Raw genomic sequence first — 14,475 nt, 5'->3', positions numbered from 1 at the left:
ACAGTGGAGGGCGAGGCAAAGGGGCAGGGCAGGATTCAATTCTACCAACCTAAGTAAAGGGACCCGGGGGATCGCGATCGACCTGTTGGACATCCCTGCTGTGGTGCATTTGGGTGTGTGTGCAGCAGAACAATTCCCTTGTTGACGTTCTTCTGCAGCCTCAAGGGTAGCATCCTTAAGGCCAGAACTCGAATCTAGAAAAATGAAAGTGGGTCTCAGCAGGACTTTTCCTCAGCAGCAATTGTTTGTGAGGTTGCCCATAAAGAACACCCAGCCTCCAATCAAATGGAAAGCTGCTCCCTCTCTAGTACAGAACAAAATGGTTTACTGTATATGCATTGGTTGCTGTGCCACAAACATCTAAATATGGCTGTCCATGGACATAACTACGGAGGAAATGAACAGGAAGGGAATGGAGATGGGATAGAAAAGTGAGACGGTTTCAGGACACTTCTGTGGCCACATAAAATTAGGTCAGGTGCCACAGGCAGCCCCCAGGTTATCTACCTGTCAGCTAAAAGCTCACTTCCAGATTCTGGAAATTGCTTGCCTCCACCTGAAATCACGAATTTGCTGGAGTTGTTATGCTAACACTCAACCATGACAAACATTTTGCTCCAGTGCGCAAAAGATTAAACCACATCCCATTGCTTTAAAACAGTAGCAATTAATTTATAACAGTGGTGAATAAAATGTGGACTGAAATAAAAATGTTTTAAGAATTCCCCCCCCCCAAAAAAAATGTGACCACGTGTATTTCCTGTGTGAGTGAATTCTAAAGAGAGAAGCGCCACCACTGAAAAGGCCTTGTTTATCTTCCAACTTACCATATCTTATCAATGGGCCAGACAATAGGGGGCCACAGCAGCTGAATATATAGCCTAGGAGACTCATATGAGGATAAATTCAAAATAAACAAGTTTCAAGCAACATTTAACAAGCTCATCCTCTAAAATTTGAAAAGCAGCTGTGGGCTAGATCAAAGCTTTCTCAAATGCATTTGAAGAAATATCAAGGAAAAGTGCATACATTTAAAATGAGAGGTTAATAGACTCCATTTTTTACCAACTGCATGTTTAAGAAGATCTATACATCAAGGAGCATCTCTTTGATTCTACGAAGCTACTGTTCTCCAAAAAAGATGTTGAAAGGATTGCTTGTATCAGCAGGTCTCTAATGCCCAATTACCCAGGCAACTTAACACAGGGGAAAGGCAGTGATTCTTTCGAGGGTAAAGAACTAATTAACAGGTACAGGATAGCATAGAGGTTTAGTGGCAGCCAGCCAGCAGAAGTCTGCTGTGCCAAAAAGCAGGAATAGCCATTGAAAGGGTCAGAAGTGGGGGTGCAGGGAGAAGGGAGAAAGAGACACAAGCACATAATCTGGTTCGGAGAATCCTTTCAGCTCCCATCTCTAGTTCCCAGGATCTGCCCCCTTAGCAGAAACACCCTACCTGCAAGCTTAACCTGTTGACAGAACAATCTCTATCATACACATTCAAAACCTATTCGGGAACAATACATTTGTTGACAGAAGGCTGGGTGTCGCCTTTTCAACCGTACTTTCAATCGTAGGACTTTTAACTAAACAGAAACAGAGGCTTTGTCTGCAGTTGAGAAATTTAACTTTTAGAGTTTGTCTTCAAAACAACAGTTATTATAGAAAGAGCTCAAGGATTCTACGGCTGGCAGTGCCCAGCTATTGTTGAATTCTCAGGGCGATTTCCCACTCGCATGCATATTTTGATAGTGTCTCAGTCACTGTTTCCAGGTGGTTTGTCAACACTTGACACCAGATCCCAGGCACTCCTTAGAAGTAATCCATGAGTTATTATTTGTATAGCGCCACCCATGTACAGCTAGTTTCATAACAAGAAGAAAAGGCAGGGAACATTCAATCTAAAGAGAAGTTTCCATGACTAACCCCTTCCAAGATGTGATCAATACTATTTGCTTCAAACCTAAGCTGTCTAGATAAATTTTACTAAAACAACTACTTCTGTTTTGCAGGTTATCTCTAGCAGTAATCACCTTGTTTAATTTAATTTTAAAATATTTCTAGGCCACTTTTCATTTTTACAATTCCAAGCAGTTATAAATGAATCATAGCAGCATTTTGAAATGCAGGTAAGTAGGAGCCTGATGTGATTTAAATTAAAAAAGCAGTTGATGCATTCAACAAAAGCAGTTTTGTTGAATCCAAACAACTCAGAGCAAATATTCTCAGAACCTGCCAATTAAGTCTTCAGTGTCAGGAACTAAGTTTCTTTTAAAAACACAAAGCTTCTTCACCTGTTGTGTTTTCCCAGAACCACAGCTATTCCTTGGCTTCCTTCTGAACTATTGGATGGGAGAAGCTGTAGCTACCCATCTAGGAGTCACACAGATTCTTAAAACACAGAATTGCCAGCTACCTTCTGAGCCAGGTGAAAGCGCTGCATCTTCAATATTCCAGCTCTCAAGTTACTTCAGGATTCTTCAATTTCTCTTTCCTCGCCTTCTTGTTTGTTTCCCTGCCAGCATTGTGCAGAGGTGATACAACAAAGAGGAGAGACTAGCTCAACCAAGACCCTCAACCGAAACAGAAACCTCTGATTATGTACACTGAAAAAATGACAATCTTTATTGCTTTTCGATCAGGAACTGACTATTAAGTGTGGGGTACGTGTGTGATTGTACACTAGTTTGCAAATGCATAGCTTTGTATGGAAGCCACTGTTTTCACTTGTGCATATAAATGTTTACTTTGATATGATGCAATAAGAGGGAAGAGTCATATGTCCCTATAGTGACAAGCTAAAAGGGGGTCGGGGAAGTTGTCCCAGAAGGCAGCTTGAAGTTAGTTTTGTGGCAAGGGCATTCCTTCTCTATTAAGAGTACCATATTTTTCTGTGTATAAGATGATTATTTTTTTAAAAATTATATACAGTGGTACCTCAGGTTAAGAACTTAATTCGTTCTGGAGGTCTGTTCTTAACCTGAAACTGTTCTTAACCTGAGGTACCACTTTAGCTAATGGGGGCCTCCCGCTGCCGCCGCGCCACCACCGTGTGATTTCTGTTCTCATCCTGAAGCAAAGTTCTTAACCCAAGGTACTATTTCTGGGTTAGCAGAGTCTGTAACCTGAAGCGTCTGTAACCTGAGATACCACTGTATAAAATTTGGGGTTGTCTTATATACGGAGAGTGCAGAGAGTAGACTGGGGATTGGCTGCTCAGCGAGCAGGAGATTGTCAGCGACAATAGGGTGTGTGATTGGTTGCTGTGGCAAGGGCTGCTGTCGATAGGCTGGTGCTGCGGCAACTGGGCGGGCGATTGGCAGCTGCTGGCAGTGAGCAGGCAATTGGTGGCTTTGGTAGCACGTGGTACTGTCAGCGTTGATCAGGTGGGTGAGTGATTTTAGGCAACCCCCACCAAAAAAAGCTCAACAACTCTTGGCAATGTCCCCCCCATTTTCTTAATTTCAAGCCCCCCAAAATTGGGGGAGTCTTATACACGGAAAAATACGGTACGTGTTTCCAATGATGGACTCCGCATGGGGCCTTTAATCCAGATCTAATTCAGATTAATGCCTGCACACATCCTGGCAGCAGCAGATGGCACATCACACAGCGGCTGGCAATCTAGCCCTACCTGAGTGCACTGCTATAAAAGACATTTTTCTGCAACACGCTCTCCTCTGAGAATACTGTGGTTTTTTACTGGAATATACAAAATGCTGGTTGATTATACTGTGTCATCAAAAACTTTCCAAAACTTAACCATTGTCTCCTCCCGCTTCCTTTAACAGAGGTCTTAGGGTAGACTGTTTCATCTTTCCAGCATCAAATAGACAGGCAGGTTCACAGAGAGGTTTTGCCTATGGAAGAAACTGCATAGGGAACCTAAGCTTTTGGGTTTGTATGTGTGAACCAGATCTTTGATAAGAGTCTCTTGCCTGTCTTTCCACCTCCGGAACAAAGAATTTCAAAGCCATGTAACAGAACATGATGTGACTTCCCAGCTCTCTTTCATGGCATTTGCCACATTCGCTGGAATCGTATGCAAGTTACACATGTAGAAAATTGCTAGCCAGCTGCAGCCTTTCAGCTCCTGAAACACTTCTAATGTTAGCTACCTTTTGAACAAGAAGATAAGCAGTTTTCCCCAAGACTTGGCTTCCCTTGTGTGTCCTTCTGCGATGGGAATGCAAATTTATCTGTTCGGCAATTTCTGAACAGCGTAACACAGGTCACTGTAATCGACATTAGTCCGCTCAAATAAGCACATGTCCCTAGTCTGTTATACATCTGTTGTCATATTAACTCCCTTACTCAGACAAATGACCTTTACGCATTCGCCGTGTTTATCACCACACTGCTCCTGCTGCCACAGAAAGCAGATACCTGAGACAAGTACAAATCCAATTAAGAGATTTATTAATCCCCCCGGAGGAGGATTCAAAAGAAGCACTTACAAAAGGGCTTCCAATCTGGGTCAAAGGCAATGACAGGCACCATGTAAGTTTTTCCATGCTCAGAAGGAACTGCTCTCTCTACACAAGCTGCCGTGCAGCATCTATCACAAAAAAGCGACAGGTAAAATATTTGCACAACTACTGCTAAAATAGTCGCCCAACAGTTTCACATCTCCTGATCTTTCTAAGTTTGAGGGGTTCAGGAGGGTTTTTACACCCTTGATTCAACCTGGACCTACCTAGGTAAAAAAGGAGCACGTGGGAAGTTTCTGCAGCGAGCTTAATATGCCATAACTTTTATGCTGAATGTTTGCCAGAAGCAAATGCATGCTGACATTTCATATTAACTCCTTTCCAAATGAATGTCAGCATTCTTCTAGATAAAATCGAAACCCACCAGAATTTAGCTAATCCTTTTATATTGAAATTATTTTTGAGTTTCCCCTCTACCTGCAGCCTGCTCAGAAATGCAGGGACTGTACACCCTCCCTCCCACTCACCCGAGATACTTCTTAGACGCTAAATATGTAGACCAGCCAATTTCCACCAGCTACCCAATCTGTTTGTATTTTTAAAATGCAAGGAATTCAACCGATAAAATTTTAGCTGTAGCATCAGGATGCCAGAAAAGGGCTTTTACCTGTTAAATTTGCCTGTGTCACAACTGTGAAAAGAGACAGGAGTACTTGCCAGAAAAGAGAGTTTGGCAGTGAACCTTTGCATTAAATTTCACATCTGAGAGAGCTGCCTTCAAATGTTTCTTCCCCAAAGGAACCTTTAGAGTAGGAAAGCATAGCAAAGCTTCCTGAACATGTAGGCTTCAGCAACTTTTAGTATTGCCATCCACAGCACTAACAAGCAGCTGCCACACATTTCAAGCTGAAAATGCAAAAACTGACTTGGAGGGAGGTGAAGTCTGGACAGTTCTGATATACCTATTGCAGACTGGTTTCCTAGCAAGGAAAGCGGAATTTTTATGGATGGCCATGACGCACACAGCTGGCCCTCTGTGATGGTGCTGAAGTTAGTTACCTGGGAGGACCCAACTGGGTTAGCAGGGAGTCACCCAGATCATGCTCCCAGATCTCAGCCAAGTACTTTGTTTTGTTCCGCTTGGAGCTCTGCTCTTGTTTTGTTTTGACACTTCTGCCAGTAGGTTGGTCCACCAAATCTTATCTTAGTTTTCCTCTTCTCTTAACTTAGATATTCATTCAAAAAAAAAATATTGGGGGGTGGGGAGGGGAGATGGAACCATCCTTGGGCATTTTGTCCTCTTCTTTGGCCCACTTCCTCAACTGAGGATACCCTTTTGTCCAACTTAAATCCAGCCATTTTCTCTCTTCATATGATATCAGCAGTATTAAACAAATCATCTCTTCCAAGTCATGGATCCAAGCGGTTTCCTGTTTGCTCTGACACTTTCCCAAGGGGGAGGGAACACTATTTACCACTGCATCAGGGCAAACATCAATTGTCAGAAAACCCAATTGACGTTTGGTTCAATTCAGCGCTAAAGAGTGGGTTTTCCTGGGTGAAAGCTGCAGGACAAGTAGAAGTCTGGATGAGCCCTAAGTGTTCCCCACTCCCCAACCCAACCCCCCAATAAAACCCCCACAGAGTCACTGTCAATTGCTTTCTTCATACATCTCAATTTCTTCCATTTCTAGGATCTGCTTGGAAAATTGTAATGGAAGTGAAAGTCACCTCCTAAAAGGCCAGAAGGGAAAGTGGAAGTCTATTCTGAATAAATCTCCATGTCCCTGCAGTAGCCAAGAAGAAGAATAGAGAGGGAGCTTTTACTGAGCTATAAATGGAGCAAGGTTGGCTTACAGGTGCAGATATATTTACCTAGACAGAAGGTGGGGAGCGGGAGTGAAAGTTGAAACTAAGAAAATACCAGCTTTCCCTTTGAAGATGTAGTTTCAACTGCCCCCACATCAACACACACCCCTGTCCTGTCTCAGTAATAGTAGTGGCAAGATGCAGAATATACTAAGTGAGACTACCAAGAGGGAAAGAATTCTGACGCTCCACCTAAGCGAAGTGACTCAGTTCCCAGGAATTTGTCAAGGCATTTAGTATCGACACTGTAGCACAGGTACTCACTTGTGGGCATTATAACATTTCCACCCATCTGCTATCCTCCCTAACAAGCAAACCTGTGTAACGACAACAACATCAAAATTAAGAGTTGCAGCATAGCAACTGAAGTTCATGACTTTGACGAAAGGAAAGAGACAATGGGCCGATTTCTCTAAGGAATTTTAAAAGGACATGTTTTGTAATCAGGTCATTATCTTAAGTAACTAAAAATAACTGCATCTGTAGCCAAGCTTACCCCATTTACAGCTCAGTAAAAGCCACCCTCCCATTCTTCCCAGTTGCAAGTATTCTGTAGAAGAACAGTTTAGCAGTTGTCAAATTTCACAGAATTATAGTCTCTTGCCCCCTCCCAAAAAATAGATATAACTGACAAGGAATGCAAGGAATCATATGCATTTGAAACCAAGATGAAACTAGGAAGAAGTGAGTTATTATAGGAACACAATACTGTACATACATATCAAAGACCAGTTCTACGCAGAACTAGACCAAGCTGTCAGGAGGGTCCCAGCCTGCGAACAATTCTTCCCACCAGAGATTTCAGTACCAGAGCTGGGGACGATCATCACACATAGGACAACTGCACAGGCCACTTTGGTTTTGGCAGCATGAACAAGAATGGACAAAAGCTGCTTGAACTGTACTCTTCACAACCTCTACATCGTGAACACATTCTTCTCTACTAAGGCAAAATAATGAGTGTCCTGGAGACATCCAAGGTGAGGCCATTAGGACCAGCTGGACTTGATTGCCTTGATTGCCACCAAGTGATCAACCCAGAACTATGCTTGTGTCACATGGAGCTACCACAGAGCCAAATGCAACACGGATCATTTCCCTGGTGGTGAGCAAGATCCTTATCCAGCCAAAGAGGGCCCAAAGCAGAAAGAGTGGCATTGATCAACGGCTATAAGGCGAAGACCAAGGTGAGCCTTGGATTCATGAGTTTTCCCCATTTCTGTTCCTCCAATGCTTCTGTTTTAGATTAACCACAGTTTGGTATTACATCCAAATCCTTAAACGTTGATTAATCTTGAACTCTGGTTAATTAACTAGGCTTTGAAGTCGCCTTGTTTCAACAAACCATAGTTAAGATTAACCAGCATGTTCAGCTTCTGATATTACAAGCAGCTGTCGTAAATCTTAAATTGAAACGAAAACTTCCAAACGCTCATCCTCACAACGTGCCAGAGGAAGGACAGGAGAAATCAAAGCCTAAATTTGCTGTCCTCATAATTCTACACAATGGTTTAGTATTATGTGTGAATACAACCACAATCTACTATGGTCCCACACTTGATTGGGGGTGGAGGTTAAATCCATGGTTGTAGATAGCTGTAAAGTCTTTCACATTTGGATTTCACCCACAATGCTGAACCATGGCAGGAATGAACATTTTATTTTCTTTAATTTGGAGAGGATGGGTTCCACAAGTTCTGCAACAGGAAACACACAATCTACAAAGTGGTTAAGTTACTGAAGCTATGTGCATTTCTTCTCAACATTTTTCTAAATACAGGAATTGCACTTCAAATTTTCGGAAGAAATACAGGGAACTTCAAAAATAGTGGGCAGTGAAGAATATGCATGTTGACAGAGGAGATGTGACCTCAAAGCTGCTTCTCTCAGCCAGGGGGATTGCTGAATAAGTTGGGTGTCTTGAGTCCATCAATGCACAAGCTTGATATGTTACTCTCTTGACTTGCAGCAACATGAGTAGGACTAATCACTTGAACTAAGTAGGCTTTCTGTAGGAATTTCTATAGTCACTGTGGCCCTGATGTATTTCAAGATCACTTACCAATCTCAAGGCTTAACATATTAAACAAGACTGGTACACATCCACAGTCTTTCATATGCAACGAGGTTATACAGGGGTTTTGCTGCATCCTTACTTCCAAAGTGGGCAAAGGATTGCAGCCATATTAAATAAAATCTCAAAAAAACAACAACCCAAGAAAAGTTCAGCATGCACAATGTCTGACATGTTTAAGTATGCTGGAAGGAATGCAAACCTAAGCAAGCACAGCACTTCAGAACCATGCAAATAATAATAATAATCTGCAGCTAGCTAGCTAGCATCCCAAATTCTACAGCTATGCCTCGGAGCAAAATGTAAAATCCGCTGTTCCTTCAAGGATCTGCAACTAATGGCAAGCCATGCATTATCTCTCAGATTTCTTCAAGGCAGAAAAGAGCAACACACTTAGATTCTTTACTCCATATAAAAAGGCAAGCGCAAAAGGACACAGAACTGGCATTTTTCTCTACTGGGTGTATTTAAGTAGATAAAGGGCTCCTTCAGGGCAAGATGACAACAACATTGGCTCTGTTGCTCTGTGCAGGGGATGCCGTCTATGTGCACATGGCTGCGATTGAACCCAAGTGAGCTGTTGACTTGGGGCAAAATAGAGCACATTGTATGAATATCAGATTAGCTAAGGTTTTGGAAAGACTTTTAGAGTCCTAACAGCCTTCACTTCAGGATGATTCCCCAAATACTCAGCAAACCAGAGTTTATTGGAGCCAGAAGGCTGTGTTGTTACTTTTACGGTACAAATCATGCAGGCTGTGCACATTTACTTAAGACTGATTGGGGAGGGGGAATTTGGAAACGGAGCAAAAAGGAAGGAATTAAAACGTGGGTGGTTGCTTGATGGGGATTAGAAAGGCTGCAGAGAAACCCAAACAAACTCTCATTACGCTGACAGAATTTACTTGGAACAGCAAAACATCTAGCAAGATGTCTGACTTTTCAGGGCTTGTGTGAAACTGCCATGTCCTGATACATGCTTGCATTTCCAAAAAAACACCTCCGTGTAGTATGCACAGGTAGCAGGCTATTCAGGCCCCGTGTTTTATTAGCATTTGTCTGAGTCCCACCTAGGTATCAAAAGTAACACTCACAGAGAACCAAAAACAGATTTTCCCCACATCTATACATCGCAAGGAACATAGAGGTGTTATTGTGGCAGTCCATCAGAAGCGCCACTTCCCCAGAAATAAAACCTAAGTGTTTATTATTCACAGGTGACCCTGCAGTTCCCAGGAACTGGCAGAGTTGTCATTGCTTAAGCAATGGCGGGGGGCACTTAGGCTATTTTAAAAAATAATGTATATACCACTGTTTGTCAAAAGACCTCAGGGCGGATGACAGTATTTTAAATATACAAACATAAAAGCACAATACAACAAGTCATCAAATACTCTCATCAGAATAAGAACTATAATTGCCTAGCCTAAGCCAAAGATCTCTTCACCCACAGGCTGGACAGAAGAGGAAGGTCTACAGCTGGTGCCAAATGACAGCCGATGTTAATGAGAGCTGAACCTCAAGGGGAAAATGTTCCACCAAAGTTAGGGCGTTAGCGTAAGTTCTGTGATTAACTCTGCAGCAGTGAAGGCTAAAACTTCTCTACAAGCAAAAATGGGTCTTGTTAAAAGACAGCCTACTACTTTCATCTATCTTTAGATTAGGTAAGCATGAAGGAAATCGTTTAGGGGGGCAATTAATACCCCATTTCCTTTTCCAAGAAAGAGGAGTGCTTATGAACCAAGTTGTGGAGAGATTATGTATGTATAATAGCACTAGAGTATTATCATAAGGCTTGCACAAGCAGTTTTAAAATTTTGCAAGAGACCGTAAATTAAACTGCATAAGACTCCCAATATTAGCCCACAACTAGTACTGCCATGTTGTTGTTTTTCATAAAGTGGATTTTTATTTTTGATCTACTCACCAGCATGAGACCAATAAAACAATGTTTATTGCAGAGAGAAAAAATATTCCTGCACCTGCAATTATGATATTTCAGGCAAAGTAAACACATTTATGAAATACTGGGGATTGCTCACACTAGCTCAACTCAAACGCTACACCAAACCATGATTAAAGATGCTTAACTGGCATGTTGTCCAAACTGCTCACCAGTCTAATTGAACTTAAGAAATGTGCATCAGCAAGCAGGGCCTCTGGCACTGATCTCAAGGGAAGGCCAGTTCATACAGGTGCAAGAGGTGCTTCAGTTAACCTGGTTCCAAAGCTGTTTCCTTAGATAAGGGCCTCAGTGAAATAAAGGAATTTTATTTGAATGCCCAATCAAGTCATGCCAAGCGTGATTGGCTGGTGGAGCCAAAAATTTGGTTGCCTTTGCAGACACATTTATATTTTTCCTGCAATGATCATGGTCCTGATCAGAGGGGAAAACCCCTCTGACTCTAAAATGCCAATGTCTTATATCTAGTGCCTTGAACAGGATGCACTTCAAACAGATGGAAATGAATTGGGGTATTTTACATCTCATGTGCAAATAAACATCCATCCTGTCACTTAAGCATAATTTACGGAATCCATAATCCAACAATAAACACAGGAGAGTGTAACCTAAGAACACAAAACCTGCATGTTTGAGAAAGGGGTGTAACAGCTCACGTTAAGTAATACACAGGCAACACCTGAGGATGTTTTAGAACTCCTCTCACCCCTTATGAATAATGAGGGCTGCTCTTTCCCTAGAGAAGACAAAGAGGTGTTGTGAGTTCATCCTTCTCTTTTTAGCAAACAGCATCTCAAGCTTTTAACCAAAGTGGCTACCTTTTTTCAGCCCAAGGGCAACGTTGACAGTTGGCTAAAGCTTTGAGAGCCACATGGCAGCAGTGAGTGTGGTACTTGACTTACCTAGTTCCTTAGATCCTTGGCTTTCGCTGGCCAATTCTCCCATTTTAACCAGAGCATCAAAGTATCCTTTTGCTGCAAAAGTCACACCTAGAAATCGAAACACATGTATATTATTGCCATGTACATTTTTACCTCCATTGTTGCTTCAGGGATAACAAACACAACAGAAAATGTTTCATTTATTTGAATGTACTTGCTAAATACGGAATTCCCTGTTGATTTACAAGGCAGCTATAAACTGCTGTCAAGTCCTGTTGCACCATCCAAATGCTAGTGTTGTCACCAAAATATGGCAGAATCAAAGAATACCAATAATTTAGTGAAACAAGACTTAGCTTTGCAGAAGCCATGCTGGCTCTGCTTTAGCAAAAGCTTGTTCTTCTGTATGCTTGGTTATTTTACCTTTAACAATACATCACCAGTTTTCTGAAGACAGACGTTAACTTAACCAGTCTGCAATCTCCAGGAACCCCACCCTTTGGATCCCTTAAAAAACAACAACAACAACAACTGGTGTTACATTGGCTACCTTCCAGCTCTTAGGTATGGAGGCTGGTCTTAGGAACAAGCTAACTTATTTTTTTCAGAAGATCAACAATTCCGTATTTGACTCCTTTGAGAACTCTTGGATGGATGCCACCTGGACCTGGCAATTTGTCAGTTTTTATTTTGCCTGTTAGGCCTAGAACTTAGTCTCTTGTCACCATTATTTCCTTCAGTCCCTCAGACTTCCTTCCTGCAAAAGTTAATTCAGGCACAGGGATCTGCCTTATATCTTCCCCTGTGAAGACAGATGCAAATAATTCATTCAGCTTCTCTGCAATCTTATCCTCCTTTAGCACACCTTTGATTCCTTTGTAATCCAAGGGTCAAACCCCTCCCTAGCCAGCTTCTACAGCTGAGCTTCAAATTTTGTATTCCAAACAACCTCCAAGCATTAGGGAGTGATTTGACCATATGACATAATACTGAAATGTTCAAAATTCCAATAAGAGCTTCTTGGACACAGACTACCACATCAAGGTGAAATTTTCAACTTGTGTCACATAACAATTTTTGTCACTGAAATGAAATAAGCTTAATTGTATAATAATTCAGATAAAACTCATGAGCAACTTCAGATCTTAAAAGAGTGGAGGGAATTTTGACACATGAATAATGTGGAACGCGACATAGCAAGTGGTAGTTTGGGCAACAGGTATTGTGCTTAGAGCAGGATAGGCAACACAAGAATCTTATGGGGTCGGGTGTGGGACGGTGAAGAGATGCACTGAAAAGCCTAAATATGGGCTCTGCATCAAGATCTTGCATTATTTCTCGCAGGCTTTGTTAGGAGCTCCAAATTCCTTGAAAATCAGAATCATGCAAACGCATAAAAATCTGCAAGATTAGAGAAGGCTATTCTGATTATAGGCCAATATCTTGGTATAAACCTGAATTTTTATTGTGGGAGGAGACACATCTTTGACAATACAGTGGTACCTCAGTTTTTGAACGTCTCCGTTGACAAACATTTCGGTTTTTGAACACTGTAAACCCAGAAGTAAATGCTTAAGTTTTCGAACATGCCCCGGAAGTAGAACATGCCACGTGGCTTCCACTGAGTTCAAGATCCTGAGGTCTAGCTGTCGGCTGCTGAGTTTTCAGTTTTTTAACGTTTCAGAACTCAAACCGTTTTCCGGAACTGATTACATTCGAAAACCGAGGTACCACTGTACTAGCTTATCAAGCCTCCAAAAATCTGACTAAGTAGCCAGCTATCACTTGACTTTCAAATGCAGCTCAAGAGTTTTAGCTCGTTTGTTGACATTCCAATTGCACACGTCACTTTAGTCAGATAAGAAGGGGGTTCCACTTAATCACAAGAACACATTGCATAGATTTTGTTTAACACCACAAAACTACATGTTCTAGCAAGTGCTACTGGATTAAACTGCTTGCGTTTCATAAGGATACGGATCAAGAGACAAGAGAGCGGGAGAAAATGGAATGGCCTTTAAGATTACAGAGTTGAGATCTGCAGATAGAATGCATTTATCAAAAACAGAAGCAAACGAAACCAGATTGCAAGAGTTAGTTCTCAAGAATGGATACCGTATTAACCCACTTCCTTGTCTTGGAGCAGCATTTCTCAGAGAGTGTGCCAGGATCCACCCAGTGGGCATTGGGCTACTTTCAAGTGGGCCTTAGTGCCACATCCCTGTGCCTCCTAGGTGTGCCACTGCTTTTTGTTTGGACCAACACCAGCACCAGCAACTACTGGCATGGTGATTAAGGGTGGCTGGGGGAAGAGCAGTTTGGAGCAGGCACTCTTCTTGAGTGCCTGCTCAATGCCAAATTCACAGCCTCTGCAACAAGAACATTACTAAACCAACCATAATTTCCTTTTATTTACTTTAAAATTTGCACTCTGTGTTTCAGTCTTCAACGAGTTTATTTCTCTTAAAATGCAAGACATATCAGATAATAATATCTATTTGCACTTATCAGAATAGCTTTCAGCAGCATTTATTATATTATTTATTTGGTCATTTTGTTTTAAGTCTCCCCACACTATGGGTCTCTCGGCAACATACAAACAACAGGATGTTAACAATTTAAACCATTAAATCCTTATAATGCCATTTAGTACAACCCTTAAAAGAAGAACAAGAAGAAATAGGCAAAGCACAAACTAGAACCAGATAGGGAGTAAACTTCAGCCATAATCAAATCACAGAGAACTAAAATCACAGGTGAGCTAAAGAACACCCCAACCATAATTTTTTTTTTTTTTTTAAGGTTAAAAGTTGGAATTTGAATCCTCCATAGCTAATATCAGGAGAGCACAGGGTGCAGAGAGGGGAGAGGGAAGTCCCACTGCGCACGTGGAAACCCTAGGCTTCTTCACATTTAAATATAAGCCATGGTTTATATGAATGTGCTATGCGTGCTAGTAAATGCTGCTATATTGCTCCTGTTTTACTCTGACCTCTCTGGAGCCAGGAGAAAGAAGCCTCAAGATTTAGCTTAGCGTTATGTATGAACTACTTCTTGTGGTCTGTTTCTCTCAAACCATGAGTGGTAAGCCAAGAACAAAACTTGGGTTCTGCTCATGCTTTGTTTGGAGAGAAACAAACCACAAGTGCTGGTTTGCATGCAACACTGAGTCAAGACTTGTGGTTTGTTGTTCCCGTCTCCAAGCAGAGCAGAGCAAAATGGGAACAATTCAGCAGTATGTACTAGCATGATGCTTAATCA

At 41.8% G+C, this 14,475-nt stretch overlaps 1 protein-coding gene across 4 annotated transcripts in view; it reads right to left on the bottom strand.

The window, feature by feature from the left end:
- Positions 1-14,475, bottom strand: part of BAIAP2 (BAR/IMD domain containing adaptor protein 2) — a 125,180-nt gene that overhangs the window by 74,097 nt on the left and 36,608 nt on the right. For all 4 annotated transcript variants that reach the window (XM_083427624.1, XM_083427623.1, XM_083427625.1 and 1 more), the window contains exon 3: positions 11,236-11,322. In XM_083427624.1, the coding sequence (XP_083283750.1) occupies positions 11,236-11,322 (87 nt within the window). The remainder of the gene's footprint in view (positions 1-11,235; positions 11,323-14,475) is intronic.

This window comes from Podarcis tiliguerta (assembly GCF_965153285.1).
Source record: "Podarcis tiliguerta genome assembly, chromosome: 2".
Taxonomy (NCBI): Eukaryota; Metazoa; Chordata; class Lepidosauria; order Squamata; family Lacertidae; genus Podarcis; species Podarcis tiliguerta.
The sequence above is the reverse complement of the archived record's forward strand: the minus strand, read 5'-3'. Positions and strand labels throughout refer to the sequence as shown.